The sequence below is a fragment of the Microtus oregoni genome, unplaced genomic scaffold, assembly GCF_018167655.1.
Source record: "Microtus oregoni isolate MIOR12 unplaced genomic scaffold, Mior012 000020F_ref0000438, whole genome shotgun sequence".
NCBI lineage: Eukaryota > Metazoa > Chordata > Mammalia > Rodentia > Cricetidae > Microtus > Microtus oregoni.
The window spans coordinates 11778889-11791491 of NW_024543079.1; the positions used below are offsets into that span (position 1 = coordinate 11778889).

Consider the following 12603-nt stretch of genomic DNA (forward strand, 5'->3'; position numbering starts at 1 on the left):
GCAAACGTGTCCCAACCCTCTTGCTGCTTTAGCAATATGCAGTCACCAGACTGGGGGCTGTTTCTGCAGGTTTTACAGACACTTGGAAGTAGATGCGGCGATTTTCTCCGGAGCCGGTTCTGCAAAGATGTCCTGCCAAAATTGACCAGCTCCTTAATCACCCAGGCCCCCATCAGTGCCCGGGCTGGACCAGTTTATTCTCACACATTGGCCTTCAAGCTACAACTAGCTGTCTTGCAGGGCCTGGGCCCCCTCTGTGAGAGTCTGGACTTAGGTAGGTACTACATGGGTCTCCTGGCCATAGAGCCCGCACATGACTTGATGCCCCTGCTTTGTGTCCTCTGCCGAGTGGCGCTTGCATCTCTCACCTCCCCTCTTATACACCTCCTTCAGTCTACCCTGACCCCCCATCTCTCCTTCTACCTTAAGGTATTCCTGGCTTGCTGGGCAGAGTAAAGAGCTCAGGGAACTTTGCATGGCTAATCGTAGGTCCCAAGACAGTGTTGGATATTGCTTGTATCCAGTGCAGTCTGAGAGCCTGAGGCTTGTTTTGTTTTTCTGCCCTGTAGGTGAGGGTGACCTGAATAAAGTGGCTGATGCCTGCTTGATTTACCTCAGCACCAAACAGCCCGTGAAATTACAAGAGGCTGCCAGGAGGTACGTCTGCTTCATCACCCGCATCTCTTTACGTTTGTTCTAAATTATAGATGATTTGCTAATGGCAAGCAGAGTTGAGGCAATCTCTGCCCTCTTTTCTCTCTCCTTGCCAGGTTAAGATGATTTCTTTAACTGTGCCAACTCCAAGGATGGTATTTTGACTAGATGCTTTCTCTTTGCACGTGACCTTTCCCGGTGCTGCGGTGTCAGCAACAATTCCAGAGGGGCACAAAGCAGAAAGGTCGGGTGCTGGAGCGAACCCAAGCCCTCCTGGCTGTAGGGTTTCTGCCTCTACTCTGTTCCTGTGATCAGTGATCCAGCACCTTTCTATGCCTCTGCTCACTCCTCATAACAAAGCCAAAGGAAAGCACCAGGTGTTCTATGACTAACTACAGAAAGTCATAGGTGGAAGGAGAATCTGTGCAGAACTGGGTGCAGGCAGATGCGTGCCTGTTTCTCGTGTTCATACCACTCAGCTGCTTCTGGCAGTAAGCTGACCCAAAGAGCAACTTGATAGACCTTTTGATTCCAAAATTACATGAGCCTCATTTCCCAGGGTTTTGGCCATGCCTGTTAGAAAATAGCTGTGCCTCTAACACAAGCTATTTTGGTTTCACAAGGACTAAGTGTTTTTTCTCATAAGCCAAAACTGAGCACAGCAGCATCCTTAACTTGAGGCCTGGAGTGCACCCTGGCCTCCTTTCCTCAGCACTCCTGCCTGCTGGGAATAGCCTGTGCTCTGCAGCTGCCTGCCCCTGGACACCTGCTGCCAGTACTGCCTGGCCTGCCAACTTAATGTGGGCATAGCCCCTTCTCCCCAGGTATCTAGAGTTAGCCCTCCTCATCCTTGCTGGGTAGGGAGTCAGGTGACTCCTCATTACCCTCGGAGCTGGGAAGGCTGCTCTGACTGTGGAATGAGGAGAGCAGCATGCTCCCTTATAAACCTTGCATTCCCTACAAGTGAGAGGAATAGCTTTTAGAATTGATTTATTGTCTTTGCAATTCTTTGCTCTTAATTTCCTTGGTAGCTTTTTTTCCTTCTGTCCCTGTCCCGTCAAATCTCTTAGACCCAAAATCAGTCATGGTTTTTGGAGGATAGGGGAGCATCCCAAGGAGCTTCTTATCCTCAGGCGTTCCTGTTCCTTAAGAACCAGCGCAGAAGCCGGGCGGTGGTGGCGCACGCCTTTAATCCCAGCACTTGGGAGGCAGAGGCAGGCGGATCTCTGTGAGTTCGAGACCAGCCTGGTCTACAAGAGCTAGTTCCAGGACAGGCTCCAAAACCACAGAGAAACCCTGTCTCGAAAAAGCAAAAAAAAAAAAAACCAACGCAGAGTGAAAGGGGTCCTCCCTGGGCCGTGCTGTAGCTGGTTGTGCTGTGACTTAAGGTGCAACCCAAGGACATGATGGCTTTATCTTGGAGTAAATTCTTCTGAGTTATAGAAATCTGATTTTCAACTTCCCATCCCAGTCTGCTTTTCCTAAATTCACTGCATCCCATCCTTCAAGTTTAGAGCCATCAAGCTGATATTCACAATGCATTTATCTTTTCATTTCTAATTCTCTTCTGCCACTGAAAGTAATTAAACCCAGAATTGGACCTTGCTGAATCTTAAGTTAGTGTTCAAGGTGGCTGAGGAGGAGAATGCAGCCGAATCACTTACTGTGGCTCCCTTTGCTCCAGTCCCTTCCCTTCCACCAGGGGGTTGAGACAGATGACCAAGTCTGCCTTGTGGGAGGGAGAGGACGTACAAAGCTGATTGCTTCACCCACACCTCATCTGCAAACTTATTTTGAAGGGGTTGGGGGCTAAGAGTCAGTATTTTCCGATTTGCATCTTAATTCTGAAATTAATGAGCTCTCTAAACAGGAAGAGTCACCCAAGACAATAGGCAGGCCTGGTGTCCTGAGCCATCATGTGGAGGGCCCTGGTGAGGCTGATTGCATTGAAGCAGTCAAGGTAGTCGTGAAGAGAGAGTAGGGGTCCCAGGCCAGCCCCTTTGTCCTTAGTTCTCTTTCCTTAATCCCTTCCTCCCTTACTAAGAGAATGCCTACCTGCCCACTTGGAAAACTGCTCCTCTTCCATTCCAAGTGCCAGTATAGTCAGACCACCGTAAGCCCTGACCTGAGCCACCACAGAAGCCTCTTTACCAGCTGTACCTCCACCTCTGACACCGTATTCACCACATGGCTGTCAGAGTAACACAACACACACTCATAGGAGACAGGAACGCTCTCGTGTTTAGAGAGCTTGTAGCAGGTTGTACAAAAGACAAACCTCAGCATAAGCTCTAGAAGTAATAGGGGAAGTCAGAAGGGCCACAGATTGCCCGACTCCCCTCAGAACAGGGGAGCTCCTCACCCTGCTCCTCTGTCTGCTCTGAGCCCTCTGCCTTCTACAAGACGATAAACCACATTCCCAGAGAATAGGTGCTTCTGTGGGCCTCAGAGTCGTCATGATGTGGCAAAGCTGGCAACTGGTGCACATTCCTTTTATCCACATCATGGCTAAGTTCTCCTTCCTCTTGTTTGTTTTTTCTGGCTCCAAAGAATGTCCCAACCTCTGTTTGCTTTTTTAATTTGTTTTATTAAATATAGCCTTCATGGTAGGTTTTACATCCAGGTCGTAAACTCTGGAAATGGAAATTGATCAGGGGGTGGTTGATATAACCAAGGCTGTAAATGCTAAGAGTGGAGGTGCCATCCCAGTTTATGCTTTTATCTGGCAAATATGCCTTGTAAGGAGGGGGCATAAATCTTACAACTTGGGGGAGGGGTGGGTCAGGAAATAACCTTGCTGCTTATTACCACAAGGTGTCACTGTTAACTGGTTATGGGGGGGACGCTTCTTCAAATCCCATGTATTTAAGCAACATTAATGGCTGACAAATAAGTAAATCGTATTCTGGGTATGGGAAGAGTAGCCATCAAACCAAGGGCTATAAAGAAGGCAGCATCAGTAGGAGTAAGCCTTGGATCAGCCGTGCCCCACCTAAGCCAGAGGCAAAGGGAAGCTTAACTGTTGTAAATTCCTAAGTAGTCTGGAAGCCTTTAGTATATCTCCCAGCATGCGGTTCTGTGCCCTTCTGGCCACTGGGCTTTGCCATTTCATACCCGGGAAGAATTCCAGAGGAGAGCAACTCCCCTACTCTTAGGGTTCCATCCCAGTTTTGGTTTTTCCTTGAATATGTACACTCAATGGGCCGATCTCCTGCTAGCCTCAGAGGCTCCCTGTCCTACAGCGAGGTCTTACATCATATGCACCTTCACTCTGGACCAAAAACAAATAAAAACTAGACAATATCTACTGTTAAATCATGAAGTCCATCCCCAATAAGTTTTGTGATAAAACTAAGCTCCAAGGCTGCTTGGTCTCTATCAGCTCCTGCCCCCTGCCAACCCCAGAACCTGGCTAGGGATACAGGTAGCCACCAGCTAGTGCACCTTCTGCCACGCAGGTCCTGATGCTGTTATTGCTTAGATAGACCTGGGTCAGAGTGGGGGTCACCTGGCATGTGTGAGAGCAAGTAGCACCAGTTGGACAAACCTAGGTTTAGGTCCTATGTCCTATGCTATGCGGCCGCATGGGATCTATTACTCTTCAGTTCCTCCCTGTATGAGTGGATGGTGGCGATGTCTTCCTCACAGGTGTTTTGTTTTGGTTTTTAAATGTGGTCAGAAAGTCAACTCTAAAGATTATGTGGTAAACTCCTGTATGCCAAGCACTGGTCTGGGTACTGAAAATTGAAAACAGGTGGCCTCTGCCCTTGTGGTGTTTCAAAGTGTGGTTCTATATATATGTGTATATGTAGGAAGTACATGTGTGTATACACTAACCAAATAATGTGTTGTCATGTGCGTATACACCTGGGTGCAGCCTTCCTTCTAAATCTACTTGTTATTAAAATCTGAATAGGCTTTCTCCTCAAAAGGTTTTTTTTCCTGTGTTAATTGGGACACCCTCCCCATCTCCATTTTTGGGGGAAGTCAGGAGCAGGTTTGAAGGTTTCTTTATTGACTGACTTCCCAGCTCTCTTTCTAGCTGTAGGATCCCAGCCCATCAAAGAACCAGCTGGTGCCTTCAAACCCTGAACAACACAGACTAGCACAGGCTCCTTCATTTCATCCCCACCAGAGCCCGACTCCTCTTTACGCCACCCACAGGCTTGTCTGTTTGAACAGCTCAGGAGCTACTGAGGTGATCCACTAGTTCAGCTAGCTCAAAATGAATAGCTTATCCCCTGAATGGGGTGGGCAGCTCACTTGAGGCCTGGATTCAAAGCTGTTTCCCCCTGGGTTGCACCTGGCATGGAAATGAGGGCACTCCTCATATTTTTCCTTTTGACATTTGATTAATAGTTGACAAATCCAGATCCAAGTAGTTAGCTTTCCTATTATCCATCTTTTGACAGGCACTGCTGCTTTTCTTTTCAAGGCCCATTGTTCTAAAAATACACTCAGATCTGAAACCGTTCACTGTGCACATAGAGGCATGATTTCATGGCGTCAGAGATAAGAGACATCTGCCATGCAGATTACAAACAAAGCAGGTTACTAGGTTTCTGATATGAAGGCAGAGATCTCTGCACTTCTTAAATCATGTATTGCCAGTATTTTCCCGAGGCTGTAATGTGTCATGGGATTGCTAACCTGCTGGAGTTTGCACCCAGTGTGTTTATCGGGGAGTGGGGGGTAAGCTTGCCTGTACATGTGCATGCAGAGGCCAAGTGCCAAGATCCAAGGCATGCGCTATCATACCCCACCAGAAATACATTTCTAAGAAAGACTTCTCATTGCACCCATCAGCAGGAGCTGCTAGCTTAGTGACAAAGCATGGGTCACAGAAAAATAATTTGAGTAGGATAGGGCAAAAACACTTAAATTGTCACAAAAGTGTCATCTTTCTTGTAGGGGCAGGAAACACTGCATGCGACCTTTGAGTATATTAGCCAGAGCTGAGACAAGAGGCTACTTTGAAGCCATGGCAAGCAACCCTTCCATGGGACCTTAGTCTGGGGCCTGGAGGTAGAAAAGCTAGCCAGATGGAAGGGGCTTCATTTAAAACCCACCCAGTAAGTCTTAAACCCTGCTAGATTCTGACTTCCTTTTGAATTGTCTCTAACAGATTGGGCCTCTCCGTGTCATGTCCTTTTAAATATGCATGAAGCAATGGAAGCATTCTACTACATTTATGATACTCTGTCTTGTGATATTTTAGGGGCATGATTAGCATCATACGCTGCAACTGGTGTTTATGGTTTTAATTCCTGTCCTCTCTGCATTTAAATATTTTTAATGGGAGTCTGTGTTGGAGGTCGATCGATGGGTGAATGGTTTTGAACAGGTAAATATAGCTAGGTCTAACAAGTAAGTGTATCAGCAAAGGTAATTGGTAGCATGTATTTGGAGAGTAAATTGTTGCTTCCAGTCATAATCCCCCATTCCCAACATTTAGAGACAAAAAAAAAAACCCAGCCTCAGTGCATAGGAAGATAGCTAAATTGAATAGCAAGAAAGGACAAGCTTGAAATACTGGTTAACCAATGAACCAAGACCCATTAGAGTAAATTACCAAGTATGGAAACATAGCCCACTGCTTGCAGCCTGGGACAAGTCAACACCCTGGGCATCCATTTGTTTAAAAGGCAGCACACAGCATCATTTGCAGTATTGGCATGCACAGAGTAATGGAGAAAGAAATGACCAGAGAACGGGGTATGGAGGCTGTTCTGCCGGTGAGGGGACCAGGCCCGCTTCCCAGTAAGTGATGTGCTTTCGGCCACATTTGCTCAGACCCCTGTGGAAAGAGGTGTGTCATGCTCCTAAGAACCACTTCCTTAGATGCTCCAAATAAACAAACAGACACAAAGCCACAAGTTCTTTACCTCTAGCATTTGCCCTGACAGCTCCTGGGAGCATTTTATAAATCCAGAAAGAGACAAGGAACATCAGATCCCTCAAGCAAGTAATTGACAGAGAAAGAATAGCCTGCCACCCGGAGAGCTGGGAGCCTTGCATTTCAGTTACAGTTTATTTAGCAATTCCAGACCCTGATTGGCTTACAGTGTTCTAGAGCCGCCTTTGAGCGGATGCTGTCTAGACAGAGCTTGCAAAGACATACTCTGCTGCTACAACACAGGGTTCTCTTTTTGGTTTTGCCCCTGGGGTTGGGCGGGGAGTGGTTGCGGTAGTAGTGGCAGTGCTCATGGTACAGAGTTGTAGGGGCCCGTGGAAGCCAGACAACACCTCGGAACTATCTGTCTGCCCCTGGAGTCGCCACTGCCCGTATGTACCCCTTAGGAATCCTTCCCTGGCTACACCCACAGATGGCCTCTAGGATGGCCTGGCCATACTACACTATGATGCCTGCCTTCCTCAGAAGATGAGATGGGTCCTAAAACCATATCTTTCATCAGCCTCCTTTGTAACATCTCAGAAACCTAGCATAGTGTCTGTAAATGTCTGAACCACAAGAATGAGGCCCTGACTCTGCGAGCTAGATTCCATTAGCACACTTCTTGCCCCACAGGCCACCACACCCCAGCTGGCTCTTTGGAGTAGCCCAGCACTGATCCTGAAGGAATGCTCTCCTTCTGTTGGTTTGGCCTCTGGAGTTTATTAGGTACTTACTGATACCCGTCAACTATAGATAGGGCTGGAGTGCAGGGAAATGGCTGCCTGCATGAAGTGAAATTCAATAAAACCGCATTTTAAGTGAAAAATCAGTATAAACACCAGGCTTCTTTGCCATGGAAACAGAGGTTGCTTAGAAACTGCCTAACGGCAAGTTCTAAATTTTTTAAAGTCAAGTTATCATTTAAGCTACACGGCCCTACAGGTTATTGAGAGATAATCACCTGCCTCGGGACATGTGGAGGCAAGAGGCACAGCTGAGTGCCTCCTGTGCTCTGGGGACCAGGTAATCTCTTGATAACTGTGCTCCCCGGAGCCACCAATTTGGGCCTGGGGGAAGGAGAAAGGAGTTTTTGTTCAGGAGTTAAATAGTGCACCTTCTCTTTGGGTTTGAAAAGAGATGACTGGCCATTTGGCATGTTCAACAACCATCCTGCCATGTCTGGAGCTAGATTGAGGATGTGTTCCAGGCAGTTGCCCTGGTCACTCAAAGAGAGGCCTTGCCTTTGTCTCCTGGCTTGATTATGCAGAAAGGCTGGGCAAGAAGTGGCCCCAAGCAAAGTGCTCCAGAGTTGAGAATCAAAGCCAGACCTCTGGAGCCCTCAGACCCAACCTGCCAGGCCTCAGGCTCAGCTCCTGGTGGCAAAGCCAACAGGACCAAGGTTAAGAATTTGTCAGTATTTAGGGTTCAGCAGACTGCATGCCTCCTGCCCAGCAGGAGCGCAGCTGCTGCTGCCAGCCACCTGCCTTCATGGCACAGGTTCATTCCCCCTCCTCACGCTTGCAGGTGGTGAAATATACTGCACTCCGCTGTCCCTGAAATCACAGACAGAATTAGAACCCTGTGGCTGAGAATTGGGCCCCACCAAGGCACTGTGGAGTTGAGTGAGACAAAAGACAGATGTTTTGCCCTTTTCAGTCTGAGCATTATCCGTAGCCGGTGATACTGCTGGAGTCGGTAGTAGTAATCATTCCTCGGGCTCTTGCTCCCCACCCCATCCCCGTCCTCTCCCCTTCTCTCCCTCCACCTTCTCTCTCTCTTTCTGTTCCCTATCTCTACCTCCTCCCTCTTTCTCATCTCTCTGATTCTCTCTGTGTGTGTTTCTGAAACAGTGCTTTCTTTAGACACTCGGAGTGCTCCCCTGCCTCACCCCTTCTGTCTCCTCCCCTCAGAACACGCCCATGGGGAGGATAGACTGCCTGTGATCATCCTTGGGAGAAAGTGGAAGCAGGCTCTGGAGGCAGGATGCTTTGCTTCCAGGGGCTGAGGCAGGAGGAGGAACTTGCTTGTTTGAGTGTATACCCTTTTAGACATCTAAAATGATTTCTAAGAGTTTGGTTCTGCTTAATAAAAAACAGGTGAAGACTGCACATGCTTTCTTTGCTTCTCTGTTAGTGTTTTATTTGGAGATCTCAGAGGGTGATTACAGCATCCCATTCAGCCCGCTAAAGGGGTCTCAGGAATGAGTGTCGTTATGCTCTGAGCTTGTAAGCAGAGCGGAACTGCGGCTGAGCTGGGCCTCAGCACCTTCTGCTGACTGTTACCCAGATAAAAATATTCCTTGAAGGAAGAGCAGCTGCAGCTTAAGAAATTGTTCCAGTTCTTGAAGTAGAAAAAAAAGTCAAATGAAATCATTTGCATTCTAACAGTCTTTGGCACCAAGGGAAACTGTCAACAGTGTCACGTGTAAACAGAAATGTGCTTCCTTGGTTGGTTTTTTTTTTGGGGGGGGGGGGGTGTTTTTTTATCATTTCCCTCACCACTCTAATTATCAAAGATATTTTTGTTTTTAAACAAAAATTGTCTCCCACGCAGGCCCCATCTCTTTTCTGCAGTGGAGTGGAAACAATGAATTAGAATTGTATAATCACTTCTTCAGCACCACTGTGTAGGTTATCAACAAGATTATTCTAAGCTAACACACATGTACGCATGCATGCTCACACAGTCACAGGTGCACACACATGTACACTCACACGCACATGCACACACAGTCTCCCTCCCCCCCAGGATATGTCTATCACACACAAGGAAGAAAGCAAAGCTGGTGTCACAGGATAAAGCCCAACTCCCCCAGGGGCACAAATTTTTCTGATTAATGAAATTAAAAACCAGAAATTAATTTTTATTTAGCAATCATTTTATTCCCATTTGACTCTCAAAAGTATGCTAGAGGTCCCTAGAAATAATTAGCAAGAAAGAGGTTATCTTCTTATCTGTATAGTTGTTCCTCGGTACACAGGAGGAATTGGCTCCAGGCCCGTAAGTACTTAGTCCCTTTGTGAAATGTCAGCATGTCTCTACAACCTGGGCACATGGTGATCACCTTGCACAGTGTAAACACTGAATGCTGGTTACCCTGGGTGGTCAGGGACTGATGACAAGGAAAAGTCTTGTCTGTGCTCATTACAAGTGGAATTTGGCTTTTAAGTATTTTAGTTCTTCACTAGTTGAGTCTGTGGTAGAGTCCACTAATACTGAGGCTGATGGTATTTTAACTGGTAAATGGAAGTCACCTGGAGATGGGCAAGAACAACCTATAATGGTACATATGTGTGAAAACTGTAATAAAACCTATTATTGTATATGCTAACTTCAAAATTAAATTTAAAATACACTTGGGAGCTGCTGAGATAGATGGTAAAGGCACTTGCCATGGAGCCTGAAGACCTGCATTCCGTTCCAGGACCCATATGGTAGAAATCAAGAACCTCCTTCTAGTTATCCCCTGCCTCCACATATGGCATGCACATGTCCAAGACATACACACACAAACAAATACATATTAAAAAGATGTTTAACTGGAGTTGGTAGGCACTTATCTGTGTTTTAAAACACAGGTTTAAACCTAAGCAAAATACTGTAAAATGAGAAAACTGAAAATAGATGTGGTTTTACTAAAAGAATTCACCAGCACTTGGTAAGTAGAGGCAGGAAAATTAGGAGTTCAAGGCCAACCTTGGCTATATAGCAAGTTTGAAACCAGCCTGAGTTGCATGAGTCCCTATCTCAAAGGAAAAAAGAAGGGAAACAGTAGGGAAACTGAGGCCAAACCACGTGTATAGTTCCAAGGCTCCATGGCTAGTGATACATAACACATTTTGTTTCCCTGTTCTTGTTCTTCCTTATGATGGTCTCATGACCTTTCGCAGATCCTTGCTAGAATGTAAAAACCCCAGGAAGGGGTGTCCCTCAAAATCATTAATCAGTCTGTCAGGCAGTGAGAGCCTGTTAGTCAGCAGGTATTCACTGAGTGCTTATAGTGTGCTAAGCCAAAGGAAAGCCAGCAGCCACACTCCCTGCCACTGTGAGACAGCTAAATGCGAGAGAGTTCTGAGAGGAAAGAATGGAGACCACCTCGACAAAGTGGGAAAGCAGCCTCTCCAGCAGGTGATTCAGTGGGTGGGCTGGTAGGGCCAGCACAGGGAGAGCATCAGTTACCCTAGGATTGAACAGCCAAGTGTGTGAGGTTTACACGGGACTATCCAGTCTGGGGGCACACGACTGGTGGTTCAGAAACAGGAACTGAACAGATAATAGTCAAGAGTTCAGGTCAAGGTGAAGACTTTCATTCCTGGTAACACTGTGGCCTTGACCCTTAATTGAGCTCTAGGTTGTGTTTGTACTGGACATCAATACTGTTTGCCTCAAGATCCCTTGGCTAGCCTTCAATGAGCATGTAGTCTGTTGGCTCTTGTCCCCAGACCTCTAAGAAGCCATGACTCCGAGTGACCAGAATGGGTCCAGCCAGGGGCACATGAGGATCTTGAAGAAAGAAGTTAAGGGGCTTTCCCAAATCCCCAGGCATAGCTGGTGTTGTGGGGCTAGGCCTGTCATTCCTTCAGACTCCAGCTCTACACTGAAGAACTTCTTTGTGTCAGTACTGCTCCCCTTGGACTAATCACTGTTTTACTCCACGTCAATGGACCGGAAGCTATTCGCCTATATTTCTGTTAGGCTCTGGAGCCATCCTGATGGCCCTGTCTTAGGATCTAAAGTAGGTTCCCTCTATTGTTTGAAGTGACTTGATATTATAATCAGTTCCTTCTCAGAATTGAGTGAACAGCCTCTGGGATGAGCAGTAGCTGCCCTTCCTTCCTCCTCCCACCCACCTCCCCTGCTCATGCAATCCTCTCTCCACAGTGTCTTCCTCCACCTGATGAAAGTAGATCCTGACTCCACCTGGCTTCTCCTGCAAGAGCTGTACTGCCCTGTGCAGCAGTTCACAGCCCCCCACCCCAGCCTTCACCCCGTGCAGCTGCGGGGGGCCACCGAACAACAGAACCCCTACGCCACCAACGTGCTCCGCCTGCTCCAGCAGCTACAGTGACCCTGCTGGACCCTGCCAGCCAGAAGTTGAACTGAGCCACCCCTAATGGAGGCCATGGCAGCAGCACAGAGGTGGTGAAGGCCAATCGATGTATAAATTGATCTATCACACCACTGCTCAGAAATTGGATTGAAGGAAAGTAGCTGACTATTGTTTATATTTCACTCTTCGTGTTTTCAGATGGCATTGTCTGAGGGCTCTAAGAGTTAAGATTAGGAGTTAGCCTACTATCTGCACAGCCCCTCTGCCCCACGGTCCTACACACACACACACACAGCTGTGCTCCAGGCCCAAGTTTGATTCTCAGCACTCACTGGTAGCTCAAAACCATGCGGAACTCCAGTTCCAAGGGATCCAGCACCCCTTTCTGACCTCCACGGACACCAGACTTGTACATGGTGCACAGACACACACATGAGCAAAACACTCATACTCATAAGATAAATAAATCTTCTTTAAAAACGTCTTAGTGAGAGATTGATTTATTCACTGGAGGGGAAAGCTTTCTCCTCACTCTTCTTTATGGGGTATGGGGCATGCATGTCAAGTCATGTCGATCAGAGGACAACTTGCAGGAGTCACTTCTTCCACTGTGGTTTCCAGGCTTGAACTCAGGCCAGCAAGCTTGGCAGTTGGACCTTTACCTGTTGAGCAATCCTCAAAGCTTCCCCACCCCACTTTTTTTGTAAGACACAGTGTTACTCTGTAGCCTTGCCTCTTCTGGAACTCACTAGGGAGCTCAGGCTGGCCTTGAACTCATGACAGTTCTCCTTTCTCAAGTTCTTGCATACCGGGAATTACAGACATGAGCCACCACTTCTAATTTAATTTCATTTTCTTAATTTTTTATTTAGGTGTGTAAGTGTTTTGCCCATATGTACCTATGTGTATATGTATGTGCACCATGTGTGCGCTGGGTACTGGAGGATGTCAGAAGAAAGTTAAATTCCCTGGAACTAGAGTTATGGATGGTGGATGGTTTGAG

The 12603-nt window shown here is 47.1% G+C and overlaps 1 protein-coding gene across 1 annotated transcript in view; it reads left to right on the forward strand.

Moving 5' to 3' along the window:
* Nucleotides 1-12173, forward strand: part of Tti1 (TELO2 interacting protein 1) — a 46339-nt gene extending 34166 nt beyond the window's left edge. The window contains exons 6-8 of the mRNA XM_041670308.1: nt 70-274; nt 570-657; nt 11432-12173. Of these exons, the coding sequence (XP_041526242.1) occupies nt 70-274; nt 570-657; nt 11432-11618 (480 nt within the window). The 3' untranslated portion in view covers nt 11619-12173. The remainder of the gene's footprint in view (nt 1-69; nt 275-569; nt 658-11431) is intronic.
* Nucleotides 12174-12603: the final 430 nt, after the last annotated feature.